The sequence below is a fragment of the Lutra lutra genome, chromosome 14, assembly GCF_902655055.1.
Source record: "Lutra lutra chromosome 14, mLutLut1.2, whole genome shotgun sequence".
NCBI lineage: Eukaryota > Metazoa > Chordata > Mammalia > Carnivora > Mustelidae > Lutra > Lutra lutra.
Genome location: NC_062291.1, coordinates 51,725,371 through 51,739,786, shown reverse-complemented (window position 1 = coordinate 51,739,786; position 14,416 = coordinate 51,725,371). Strand labels below are relative to the sequence as shown.

At 42.3% G+C, this 14,416-nt stretch overlaps 1 protein-coding gene across 9 annotated transcripts in view; it reads left to right on the top strand.

The window, feature by feature from the left end:
* Window positions 1-14,416, top strand: part of PANK1 (pantothenate kinase 1) — a 109,782-nt gene that overhangs the window by 87,075 nt on the left and 8,291 nt on the right. For all 9 annotated transcript variants that reach the window (XM_047702159.1, XM_047702161.1, XM_047702160.1 and 6 more), the window contains 3 exons: window positions 8,293-8,546; window positions 13,526-13,702; window positions 14,206-14,329. In XM_047702159.1, coding sequence (XP_047558115.1) covers window positions 8,293-8,546; window positions 13,526-13,702; window positions 14,206-14,329 — 555 coding nt within the window. The remainder of the gene's footprint in view (window positions 1-8,292; window positions 8,547-13,525; window positions 13,703-14,205; window positions 14,330-14,416) is intronic.

The window sequence follows — 14,416 nt, the reverse complement described above, 5'->3', positions numbered from 1 at the left end:
AAAGAAACTAAAGCTAAGGAGGGATTAAGGGACTCTAGTAGTGCCTCCTCGTAAGAGCGGGGGTGTCAGCTCAATTCTGACTCAGAAGAGTACACTGACCTAGCCCTAGTGCTGAGAACTCTCTAGATCACCCTATCTGGACATCTCCACTAGGGAGCCTGAAGAACCCAGGTAACCCGGGGCATTTATGCAACAATCCTCAATGCCTCCATTCCTCCTCAGGGTAACGGACGTTCTGGGAAAATGTTACTCAATGGATGTTGGCTGTGAGCAAGTGTGTTTCTCAAGGTTCTGAGCTGAGAAAGATCATATTTTATAATAACCAAGATAAGGAAGCCTCTGCTTCTTCAGGCAGGCTGCTGGAGCCTAGTGGATAGACTGGAGCCGGGAGCAAGTCCGGAGGATTTGCCCAACGGCCTGGCCAACTAGGGGCACACATCCGTGAAAGAAAGGAAAAGGGCTGCCTTCTGTTTCCACGCTCAGTCTCAGCCAAAGTGAAGACAGAACGGATCTCTTCCCGTAGCCTGTAGGTCCGTTCGCTAAGTGATGTGCCCTTATCCTTCCAAAGTGTGGGAGGGTTGATAGGTCTTCTCATCCTCTTTCCTAGGCCTCTGTTCATTCACCCAATAAGTGTTCATGTGCTCCTTCCATGCGCCGAGTACTGTTATGAACCGAACAAAGCCCCTTGCCCTCCAGGAGCTTATATTCTAGTGTGGGGAGATGGTCAGTAATTAAGCAAATGAATATGAAAGTACAGAATATACCACTGTATCTCATATCTGTATACCTGATATATGTTATGGAAGGAGGATGGAGCAAGGCATGGAGGATAGGGAGGGTTGGGAGAGTTTTAGTGAGATGAGGTGACATTGGAGCAGGAACCAGAAGTAATGAAACAAAGCAGACCAGTATCCCAGGAAGGGTGTTTTAGGCAGAGGAAACAGTAAGTGCTAAAACGCTTAGGTGTGCTAAATCCAAGCTCTTCCCTCTCTTTCCAGAATAGAAAAATAAAACCTGGTTATAATCTTGTAATATTAAGCAATCTGACAAAATAAAGCAGTGCATGTTTTATATATAATATATAATAATATATAATATATATAATAATATAATATATAATAATAATTAATATATAATAATAATTAATATATAATAATTATATATTATATAATAATATATAATATATAATAATAATAAAGCACTGCTTTATTTTGTCAGATTGCTTAATATTACAAGATTACAACCAGGTTTTATTTTATTTATTTATATTATATATTACATATATAATATAATTCATATATATATAATATATATTATAAAGTCCTGTCATTGTTATTATATAAAATCACTGTTTTTAATATAATACACCTTTGCAGACATGTGTTTTAAAAACCTAAGTAATTAGAGCTAACTAAAAGATATTCAGCAGACCCTGAATAGTTCGTAATTGTTATATTTATTTATTTATTTATTTATTTTTATTTTTAAAGATTTTATTTATTTGAGAGAGAGAGAGAGCATGAAAGGGGCGAGGGGCAGAGGGAGAAGCCAGCTCCCTGATGAGCAGAGGGCCTGATGTGGGACTTGATCCTGGGACTCCAGGATCATGACCTGAGCCGAAGGCAGTTGCTTAACCAACTGAGCCACCCAGGTGCCCCATAATTGTTATATTTAATGACTATATCCTTTTCCTTTGTAGTAAATATACTTAAATCCGCAGGTAATGTCAACTAGTCATCATCCAATTTTGAATGTATAAGAAAGAGCTATAAACCGCGAGACAAGCATTAAGTTAGACCCCTATGTAGAAGACTTTAAACTGAACAAAGCTACATTTCTTGTTTCCTTTTCTTTCTCTTTCTTCCTTCCTTCCTTCCTTCTTTCCTCCCTCTCTTTCTCTTTCTTTCTGTCTCTCTCTCTCTCTCCCTTCCTTCCTTCCTTCCTTGTTTCCTCTTTGCTTCTTTTAACATTTTGGGATCACTGTCACAAATAAACTGTGACTGGCAAAAATGAGCCTTCTAAATTAACGATACACCAAAATGGACACAAAAGAAAAACTTAGTCTAACTACAAATGGCCTAAGAAAGTGATAAGACAATGAGGAATCCCACCATTGAAGAAGATGATCCTCAGGGGGAAGACTTGGCTATCCCCTGTCTCTATTTCTGTGAGTTTTGTTTTGAAGAACCCACCAAAAATACTTTATGTACTAAATCTAATATTTTCATCCACAACTACACTTCCTAACTTCAACAAGAGTATTCTTTAAAATGCAAAGTATTCTAACAATGGAGAATGTATAGGGAAAAAAATCATCCTTTTTATCCACCTAGCTTTTCATTATAATAGATACGTTTCCTTGAGAGTTTTGTTTGGTCTAAGACTAACTTTAATTAGAAGCTAGAAGTGACTCTTTCAGTTACTTTTCAAAAAAGACCTATCCTCTAACAAACAGGATGTAACAATAATCGTATTTAGTTGACTTGAGATTTAGGGAACAGGAAAGGATCTTCTGGTGGCTTTATGATACTTTTCTCAAGGTGGGAGCCCTTAAGACTTGGCCTTTCTTAAGCCAGAAATCTCTAAGGAAACAATCTAGAAAATTTAAGAATAGTGGAAAAATTATCAGGAGGAGGGAAGATAGTTGTGGATATGTGAAATTCTAAGTCTAAGGTGGACCATTCAAGAACATTTATTAGCTTGCCTCCTATTATGAATCCAGGGACCGATTCATGGCATTGAGGCAGGGTGAGGTTTGGTAGACAATGTCATTCTCCACTTGGGTCTGGCTTGACCCTTGAGCGCTGGTCTGTGGCCTCTTTATCATTGGGCGCAGGGAGGAAGAAGCCATCTTTGAGGTTTTGTCCTATTTCTCATTCACAGAATGTGTTTGAAATTCATCTCTCTCAGGTCTTCTAGGTCTCCTTGGGGAAGAGAAAAGAGCCCTGAGTGAAATTTGTAATTCAGAATCAACTATTTTATATGCAAATTATTCTCAGTTTAGTAAGATAACCTTTTCTGCTACTTCCAATGATTTATGGAGCCAGTGTCCTCAAAAGCACCTTGGGAAGTGTAAGGTATCATACAGATGTGTATTTTATTCATTTCTGAAATACAATGTGGTGACTTATTTCTCAATTACAGGGGAGCAGTGTAACTGGTTTGGGGGCAGGTCCATAGAATAGCCTTATAGGAGTAACTATGGAATCTCTTGGGATGGCTTTTTATTGTTTTACCAGATTTATCTATTTAGCTCTTTATTTAGTATTTTTGACAGACTGAGCTGAAGCACATATGGATGACATTTTACAGTTGTATCCTGAACATGCCTTGTATTTAGGATCCATATTTTTTCTCTAATACTAATAAACCGGAATCACTGAATTCCCTCCATGAATTAGAGTCTTCAGTGTGGAAATAGTGTTTTGACTAGCGGACTAGTGCATTTCAACTTGAGATAAGAAGACCCAAATTATTTTACTCCTCATGTAATTAAAACCCATATGTATAGTTCTTTTTTTTTTTTTTGAAGATTTTATTTATTTGACAGACAAATCACAAGCAGGCAGAGAGTTGGGGGTGTGGAGGAAGCAGGCTCCCCGCTGAGCAGAGAGCAGGATGCGGGACTCAATCCCAGGACCCTGAGATCATGACCTGAGCCGAAGGCAGAAGCTTAACCCACTGAACCACCCAGGTGCCCCCCATATGTATAGTTCTTTACAGTATCCAAAAACATTTTTACAGAGGCGTCTCATTTGATTCTTGAAGGTAGCCCTCTGAGTTAGCTAGAGCAGGTGCTGTTAGGGACAGTATGTGATCTTACCCAGTGTCTGTTCTCACTGGGGTCACAGACTCATCCCAGTTCTTCAACTCCTACTACTGTGTGGTCCAAGGCCCAACAGCATGAGCATCACCTGGGATCCTGTTAGAAATGCAGTCAGAAACTCTGGGAGTGGAGCCCAGCGATCTGTTTCAACAAACCTGAGTGATTCTGATGGCCCCTATAATTGGAGAATTCCACTGCACCCACACAATTGCTTGAGTGACTTTAGTACTAGGCACAACCACGTTAGTTCATCGTAGTTGTAGTTTGAAAGTTTTTTCTACTCTGCTTCTTGGGATCCAGACTAGTCACTCAACCACTGACCTCCAGTGATCTATTTCATCCGCAAAATGGGTCCCAATAATAATAGCCTTCTTGCCTGAAGTCCTGCAGATGAGATCCATGTAGTTTTTTATTAGCTTCCATTATTTACACAGAGTTTATTTGAGTCTTAGGAGAAGCTGAGGTTTGTTGCTTTTATATTTGGGGAGTGGTTTAAGCTTAATGATTTAGAAAGTAGCAGAACCCATATTTTCTGAAAGAGCTTAGGAGACTTATAAGCAGTGGGGTGCGGGGGCCAGTTCCTACTGGCTTAAGAGAGCCCACTGTGTGCATGTCTTCCCATCTCTGTGTTTAGTGACATCATGCTGGTACCTTGAAATTTGCCATCTTGGGGGCACTTATAGCACAGAAATTGGTGAATACTATAAACCAGGGTTTTGCTCCCAGAGAGCTGGTTGTTAAACATTTACCAGCATACCTTGGTTACAAGTTATGTTCACAGGAGCTATAAACTTCATCTGCATGTTTGCTGAATCTGATTTCCAGATCTGTCATCACTTAGGACCCATCATAGAGATCAGCATTTGAATGTATATAAAATTAATGGGATGGAAGTCAGCATCAACCTACAGATATGTTTGGTTGGCCAGCAATATTTACAAAAAAAAAAAATTTTTAAATAGCTCTCAGCTAATTAATTACGCTGAGCTCCCATTATGACATGGTGACAATGGGTTGCAGGTGAATTATAAATCTGCGTGTATTGTCCTCTGTGTGTTCTATTACTTGACAACTAGCCCAGGGCTTCACTCTTTTGTGGTTGTCAGCATTTGTTTTTGCTACTCCTGATAGAAAGAAAACTAAGCCCAGAGACATGTTTCTCCATAGCTAGGATCTGAACATGCTAAATGTTGCAGAGTCCGCTCAATCGTATTTACCAGCTACAGAGTGTGAGAAGTACTTCCCATCTTGTTCTGAATTTCAGATGGCCTGTGTGAATATCCCAGTAATGATTTGATTCACGGCTTACATTTGGGAGCCTGGGCTTTTCTCTGAATGGTGAAGACTTTTTAAGGAAGGTCTCTGTAGGTCTCAGTGAAAGAGATGAATGTTCCTGTTTCCCAGTTTGGGAATGCAAGACCCAGGCTTCAGAAATAACTTCAGTAAAATGTATAGCAGAGGTGTCTATTTGCTGCTGATACTGTATTTGGAACTGAATTTGATGAGGAAGGTGAGATAACAGTGTTTCCTTTCAGATCAAAGTTGTGTGTGCTTAGTGTATTTACCTGGAGAGGTTTTTCTTTCTCCACAGTATAGGTTCAGGATGTCTAGCCAGTCACACAGATGTCTCTGGCTGTGTTTGTGATGTTGGCCCTGGGCATGGGCGGTCAATATTGTTGATGGATCTCTGATTAATTTTTAAGCAGGTTAATCCACGGTCCCATGACTTGCTGACGAAATTGCTACTTTTCAGTTTGGTTTGATCCAAGAAGTGATAACTTTCCCTGTCCCACTTAACAATTGTTTATTAAGCAATTATTATGGGGTGGGCTTTGAGCATGGTGCTCAGGGGCACCTGATGAACCAGAAAACCAGACAGAATGTGATTAGTGCTCTAAGTGGAAGAGGTTAATAGGGCTGAGGAATGGAGAGGACAAAGACAGCATTTACGCTGCTGTGTCTCACCACCGTCTTTCAGGTCTCCAGGTAGTTCTATACCCAGAGTATTACCCCCTTAAAACGTGTGTAATTATTTGCATCTCACCCAGAATTTTCTCTTGGTAAAAAATGAAATGTTTGGAATCATTTATAAGATAGATTTATTTTATCAGCTAGTGTCATTTTGGATGATGGTTTCTGGGGACCTCCTTTCTACTTGCTAGATAGTATGCTGTCCAATTCATGAACCACTGACTAGAACCAATTAGATTTTTAAATTAAAACAAAAACAAAAACAAAACCCAGAATGATTGTTTCTTTGTATCAAGAAAATTGCACCACCTTGCTGGTAACCTAATTCTGCTCTATAGGCACAGATTTAGTGGAGTTTGTTGAATGGGAAATTCAGATGAGTGATGTGAAGTCAAGAGTGTTCTTCCGGCTCTTAACTTTTGTAATGAAGATGATGCCTTTTTGGCATATTTTCTGAGTATAGTACTTTTTTAGGTTGTTTCCAGATCCCAGAAGCAGTATGCATTATGAAAACAAAAGAAGAATAAGGAGCCCCTGGGAGTTTTTTGCTAGTTGTTTCATTTAGGGAAAGTTATTTAAGCTCTGCGAGTCTTAACCATAAAGTGAGGATAAAACATCTACTTAGAGGATTTTGTGAGAATTAAATGATCTAGTTCTTCGTGTGTAGTAAATAATAAATAAATACTAGCTCTTATTTTCTTAAAGATATTTCTTTAGGGCGCCTGGGTGGCTCAGTGGGTTAAGCCGCTGCCTTCGGCTCAGGTCATGATCCCAGGTCCTGGGTTCGAGCCCCACATCGGGCTTTCTGCTCAGGGAGCCTGCTTCCTCCTCTCTCTGCCTGCCTCTCTGCTTACTTGTGATTTCTCTCTGTCAAATAAATAAATAAAATCTTTAAAAAAAAAAATATTTCTTTAAGAATTTGAGTTAGAGGGTGCCTGGGTGGCTCAGTGGGTTAAAGCCTCTGCTTTCGGCTCAGGTCATGATCCCAGGGTCCTGGGATCGAGCCCCACATCGGGTTCTCTGCTCAGCAGGGAGCCTGCTTCCCCCTCTCTCTCTCTGCCTGCCTCTCTGCCTACTTGTGATCTCTGTCAAATAAATAAATGAAATCTTTAAAAAAAAAAAAAGAATTTGAGTTAGATCTCCATTGGTTCGGTGTCATGTTGGTGATCATTAGATTTATTATTAATATTTTGTTGTTGTTGTTACTGTTCATGGGAAATGGTCATCAACCCAGACATCTGGATCAGCAGTGATACTACTTTTGGGGACTGTGAATTAAACTTTGAAGGATAAATGTGTGCCATTCTCCCCTAAGGCTGTCCCATACCCAACTCAACCCCATTTACTTTTTTTCTCCCTATATCTGGGAGAATGGGAGTTTTTGTGTCATAGGAGCATGAAAGGACACTTTGGGACCACTCCTGCTATTCATAAAGCAGCCAACAGTTTTTGAGCCCATTGTGCACATATTATTATTATGAAATCTTTACAACAACACTGTACAGTGGATAATATCCCCATTTTACAGAAAGACAACTGAGATCTCTCAAGTTAAATAACTTGCCCCGTGCCCCTCTGTTAAGTGCTAGAGCTAGAATTCAAAGCCAGGTCTATCTAACTGCAAAACCCAAGCCTGGGAAAAGGAGAGTTGCGTTTTGTGGGCTCAAAGGTGATTGCCTCCAGGTCCTGGCTCACCATGCCTTGCTCAGGACATGTATGGGCAGGTATGGGGTTTTTCCTGCTTTCAGAACATTCTCACTCTCCTCCCCCTGTGGGAGAGCCCTGGTCTTAGTGATACCCTGTATTGGTTTCCTGTGACAGCCCTAACCAGTTTCTATGATAACAGAAATGTAGTCAGTCATAGTTCTGGAGGTGACCAAAGTCAAGGTGTTGGCAGGACCATACCTCCTTCTGCGGTTCTCGAACAGATTCGATTTGCTTCTTCCAGCAGCTTCTAGTGGCTGTGGGTATTCCTGGGCCAGTGGCGGAGTACACCAGTCTCTGCTTTCATCTTCACAGGGCCTTTTCACTCTGTCCATCAGATCTTTCCCATGTGTCTCATAAGGAAGCTTGTCGCTGGATTTAGGGTCCACACAGATAATCCAAGATGTACTCTTCATCTCAGGATCCTTAACTCAAATCACATCTGCAAAGAGCCTTTTTGAGAATCAGGTAACATTCATGGGTCCTAAAAAGGAGGACCTGGACATAACCTTTCAGGCCACCAGTTCAACCCATTACACACACTCCTGGAGGCTTTTCCAGCAACCAGGTAACTTTCTGTCCTTCCGTTCCCACTGTGGGCAGACATAAGGTCCAGCAAAGGCTGCTTTTGTGTCAGAGCTATTAAGGATCCGCAGGGTTTTGCAACTTGGAGTTTGAAAGATATTTCCATGCTTTTATGGCTAATGACATGTGTTTAGTCCAGCTGAAAGCCCCTGGGGCTTCCCCTGAGGTGGTCATAGCATCTCTCACGAGGTTTTGTTCTCTTTCAGATTGCTGACCTACAGCTCCATAAACTGGATGAACTGGACTGTCTCATTCAGGGCCTGCTTTACGTCGACTCCGTTGGCTTCAACGGCAAGCCGGAATGTTACTATTTTGAAAACCCCACAAATCCTGACTTGTGTCAGAAAAAGCCGTACTGCCTTGACAACCCATACCCTATGTTGCTGGTGAACATGGGCTCAGGGGTCAGCATTCTCGCAGTGTACTCCAAGGACAACTATAAAAGAGTCACAGGGACCAGGTAAACATGATTTCTACTAGGAGAACCTTTCTGTACCCAAACCCAGGCCTCTTCCTTGAAGACCAGTTGATACAAAAATTATTTGTATCCAACACAGTTTTCCAAGAAAGATCTTATCCTTCTCAGCCAACTGGAAAAGATTTATTGCATGATATATTAAAATAGTAAGAGGGTAATATATGGAAAGGGTCATAAAACCTAGTCCTTAGCTTGCTGGAAATGGGTCAGGTTGAGGGAAGAAGGATTGCACACACCACAGCAAAAGGCAGTATATGGTTGAGTGCCAGATGGATGGCGGGGACAGGAAGAAAATAGAATCCAGAAGAAAGGATGCTTGGGATGGTCAGAGAGGGCCTCAGAAGAAAACTTTTGGAATTTCCTTGGTGCCTAGCACAGGATGAATTGCTTGACATAATCTGTCATTCCAACCAGTGAACCAAACTGGGTTTACCAAAAAATGTTTTTTACCCTCAGTTAGATGTTCCACCTGAATGCTGGAATAGTTGGCACGCCTCACAAGGCATTTCGGAGTGCTCCAGACAGGAAAAGAGCCTGTGAGGAAAGCCGGGCGGAGGGCCATGTTCTCCAGCCCACAGGCCCCAAGGGCAGATGTGCTCAGCTTCCTGTCAGTAGCGATTTGGCATTGGGCAAAGAATCTAGGGTCAGAAATTGTTGAGAAATCCTAGTGTGAACATAATTTTCAAGTTTTTCTTACTTCCAAGTAAAGGCTTTGGTCTGAGACCCAAGAAGCCGTTTTTGGAGGAGTAACTTAAGGAATGAGGGCTATGGGGCATGTGCTTTGGACATGATATCAAAACCATTGTTTTTCTTTTTCTTTTTTTTTTTTTTTAAGATTTCATTTATTCATTTTACAGACAGATCACAAGTAGGCAGAGAGGCAGGCAGAGAGAGAGAGGAGGAAGCAGGCTCCCTGCTGAGCAGAGAGCCCAACGTGGGGCTCGATCCCAGGACCCTGGGACCATGACCCGAGCCGAAGGCAGAGGCTTTAACCCACTGAGCCACCCAGGCACCCCGAAACCATTGTTTTTAAAAAAATGAAGATATCATGTAACTCCTCTGGGCCTCAGTGTCCTTGTTTGTGCCTTGAAGGGGGTTATTTCTTAGGTTCTTTGGGCATTTCCAGCACTGAAATTCTGCAGCACGGCTTGTTGTTTAGGAGAGCCCTGTTTTTCTCCTGTCTGTCCATGACCCGTGATGGGCCTGCATTAGTCAGTGACTCACCACCAGGGAAGGGAAGGTTGAGCCCCCCGGGGGATTTTGGCAATGTCTGGAGATGAGTTTTTTGGCCCTCACAATTGGAGATGGGGTGCAGCCGGAATCTAGTGACTAGAGGTCAGGGGTACAGCTAAATATCCTACAATGCACAGGGCAGCCCCCTAACAACAAAAGTACTGACCCTCAGAGGTCAAGAGAGTGTAGTTGATGAGAAACCCTGGCACATGTGCACACAGTTGTGCACCCTCTCACACACCCACGCACACATTCGCACAATCCTGCCTGTGTTCAGAATAAAGGATGCTAATTGCCTCCAGGCATCCCTTTTCTCACTGAGCGTACAGACTCAGCTTCCTTGCTCACAGAAGAGTCACAGCAGACCCATGGCTTTATGAGGACTGTCATGAGCATCAGAGACAAATGACTATTTCACCCGAGCTGGTTTTACCTTAGAGGGCCATCTCCTCATAAAAGTACCATTTTGAAGAAACCTCAGGCTTCCTCCTAGAAGGAGTCCTTGAATTGAGAGAGCGAGTCCTGAGGCTAACAGGCTAACCACTGTCCTCAGTTAGAGGTATTTATCATCTCGTTGATTAACACTTAGCAAATTCATGAATCACCATCACAATTCTAGTTTCTCAAACTTGGAAGTTCTAGGAATCTGGATCGTCTTTTTTAACAGGAATTTCTAGGAATCCGGATCATCGTCTTTAATGAGCTCACTGTGGTGTTCAGCTGCTATTACATGTGTAATCAGGCTCTTGAATTCCAGTTATTGGTAAATGCCCATGAATGACCAGTGTTTTGCATTCCTGAACAAATCCTGTCCGGAAGTCCAAGTTCCCCTGCGAGTGCTTTTCAACCAGTTGTTTTGGAAACGTGCTGCTGCAGACAGAAGGTTAATGAGGAGCCCTGGTGGGGGCCGCCACAGGCAGGGGAAGGGAAGAAACGTCAATGTGGTGGGCTGCAGCTCCTCCCGTCCAACCAGAGCTGTCCTGCCAAAGGCGTCTTTTGATCTAAGTTACAAAACTGCTGATAGAAACTATGACTGTGAGCAGCAGACATGAGTGTGCGGAACACACTTTGGGAATCACTGATCTAAGCAAATGGCTTCAGCTTCAAGTTTGCTACTCTTACTGTGAACTGAGAGGTGTAACTCCAAGGTGTTTGTTCTTAGGCTATATGCCCTAGTTTCTCCTGGGATGTTTTTATTTTTAGGGAGCCACATCATTACAGGAGATCTGTTCTCCTTTAAACATATGATTTTAAATGGTTTGTTTCGTGTTATGTGTGATTTTATTGCATCTTAAATTAGGGAGCAACGCTTGCTTTTTTTTTTTTTCCTACTGACGCTACTCCAAATGTATTGTAGAAGCCAAAGGAAAAGGAGGACTCTGCAGCCGACATTGTTGTCGCCATGTGCAGATGATTGAAAGAGGAATGTAAAGAATTTTGAATCTTCAGTGAAAGGAGTAGCGCAGCACATCTCATTGTTTTGGAATCTATTTTAAGAGCACAAGCACTCAGTAATGGAAGGTTTCTTCTACTTTCCCCTAAAATCCCTCACTACTACGAGGTTGTTGGGCTTTCCGAACAATAATGATGCTTTTTTTTTTTAAAGATTTTATTTATTTATTTGACAGACAGAGATCACAAGTAGGCAGAGAGGCAGGCAGAGAGAGGAGGAAGCAGGCTCCCCGCTGAGCAGAGAGCCCGATGTGGGGCTCGATCCCAGGACCCCGGGATCATGACCTGAGCCGAAGGCAGAGGCTTTAACCCACTGAGCCACCCAGGCGCCCCATAATGATGCTTTTCAATCGCCGTCTCTGGCCATATGTTCTTGTCTCCGATTTGCGGAGGATCTTAACTGTGTCTGCTGCAACAAACAGAAGTAGCTCTCTGATCGTGAGCAAGGGCACCACATTGATTAGCGGGTTGAGTTAGCGGGTTGAGGATAGGACTGAGGTGCTCTCCTGCAACTGTGCCTTCTTCCCTCGTGCCTGAAGTGTGCATGCTCGCTTTCCCCACGCAGCCCCAATGCCTTGTCCGCAGTCACCGCTCATCCTCCAGTCACACAAAGCACTTCGTTCTCACTCATACCAACACATCAACTGATGAATTGCCTTCTTTCTAAGTCGGCCAATGTCTCCCATTACCTATGCTTGGAGTAGGTTATTGAATGTCTCAATGGATACGAATACCTGATGTTCAAAGAGACCTTATCCGTGTGGATGAAAGCAGCTAGAAGGGTGAGAAAAGACTTAAAAATATACAGAGACAAATCCCGAGGGCGCGCAGACCAAAAATTGTTCCTATTAAAATACACGAGCTTTGTAGGGCAGCCTGAACCCAACAACACACATGACATGCCATGTGAAATGAAAATAAAGATAAGCTTTTGTAGAGGAAATGCAAAATCTCGACCATGACTGAGCTGTCAAGGTGGTGATGTCCATGAGGCTCTTGATCTCCTGGTACCTCGCGGTGGGTTCAGGTAGCTGCCGCCAGTGGTGCCTAGCTACCAAATTCCCCACAAGGAGCTCTCCTTTCCATCCAGTGTGTATTTTTGTGACAATCACTACTTAAGAACTGTGACGGTTTCACTTAGATGTAATTTAGAGAACTGTGTGCCTGTCTGCAGTCTGGCACCTTTTTTGCTAACAGTTATTGACAGTCAATATAATCTCCCCTAAGTTTGTTTCTTCAAATTCACATTCAAAATAACCTTCATCTCGACTTGGATTTTCCTCTCAGAAGGGAAAGCCAAGGGCTAGCAGCTCTTGGGATTGAGAACAAACTGATATGAGCAGCTGACTGTTCCGCATACACTCGTCTGCACCTGCTCGTGGTAAACAGAGTGACGCCCACGTCCGTGGCCATGCTGCCAGGAGGTCACTGGTGATAGCTTTACTCTCAGTCTCCTTTCCTTTCCGTCACATACCTGTGATATTCATATGCAACGAAATTCACTCTCACCTACTGTAATTAGTTTCTAATTTTGTCTGGAAAGACGATTTTAGAGGAGTTTTCCCCAAAGCGACTGAAAGCTTTTAAAACATAGCTGAGCATTGAGTTACTATTTTTAACTGTTGAGTAGTAGGTAAAATATTAATAACCTTTTCCATAGTCTACCAGAAAAAAAATCCAGCGTGTGAGCCATCAGTGGTTTCCTTTTAGAAATTTCTGAGAAGGTTCAATGAGATGATGTCTGCTAGAGGATCAAGGTCAACGTAAAAGATACAGCCTCTGGACTGTCTGCTCCTAGCAGCCCTAGGTCAGTCTGGCTCCGCATTGTGAGCTTCATGTACACATGGTTTCTTTCTCCAGGTGTTTGTATTTGGTTACATTTTTTTTTATAGCAGTCATTTCTCTGGTTATTTGCTGCTTTCAGACCACCAAATAAGATCTTGATTTGGCCCCATTTTATAGATGAGGAGACTGAATGAGGTACTTAGGTTAGCAGCTAGCAGAAGGTCTCACAACGGAAATCAGTGAGAGTCTTTCTCTGGTTTGTTCTTAAATTGAGGGGAAAGTTTTCCTTAATGTTCCTTTTTGGCCTCTGCCCTTTTTTTAAAAAGCCAATCTACCCTAAGACTGTGTTTCACCCTACACTTTGATTCAAGTGCCCCTTTGTTTTTCTTCTCCTGCTTTTATGAACCTATATTAGTGTCTTGATGTAGTTGGGGACTTGGATGGGCATATCATAAAGTAAAATTTAAAAATAAACCTTATTGTTCCTTCAGTCTTGGAGGTGGAACATTCCTAGGCCTATGTTGCTTGCTGACTGGTTGTGAGACCTTTGAAGAAGCTCTGGAAATGGCAGCTAAAGGCGACAGCACCAATGTTGATAAGCTGGTGAAGGACATTTACGGAGGAGACTATGAACGATTTGGCCTTCAAGGATCCGCTGTAGCATCAAGGTAGAGACAAAGTAGCTAGGAGCAGTAGTGTGTGAACAAGGCAACCTTTCCACCCTGGCCATTCACTTAGTTATTTTTAAAATGTCAACCCACCAGCCTGGTGCCAGTATCTGTGATTATTGGAGCTCAGACTTGATCTCCCACCCTTGACAAAGCATTGAAATGTTTAGCCCCTGATGCTTGTGCATCAAGCAAAATAGGGCAGCTTTGAAAGAAGGTTCTGGAAAACTGCAACAGTTTCCCCTGTTCCATTCTTGTCAATATATCTAGAGAGCATTAAAAAAAAATTTTGTTCCCGTTAATAGCTGTGCTACTTTGCCCCTATTAAAAAAAAGGGCATCCAACCATCCATACCATAATCCTGTCTGCTTGTGATACATGATAGCCAAATCAGGTCATTTAAATTTTAAGAATTATTCATAAAGCTTTCCACAGTACTTTGGTGGAAGCCTGGGCCTGCCTGAGGATGATTTTGAATACTCTCGCTAATATTTCCAACATAGCTTTGGCAACATGATGAGTAAGGAAAAGCGAGAGTCCATCAGCAAGGAAGACCTCGCCCGAGCCACACTGGTCACCATCACCAACAACATTGGCTCCATTGCTCGGATGTGTGCGTTGAATGAGGTAAGGCCTTAATCCAGAGGAAGCCTTGTATCATTCATACACATCTTTAGCAGTGCAAAACTGTTGACCCTTACAAAATGATAGATC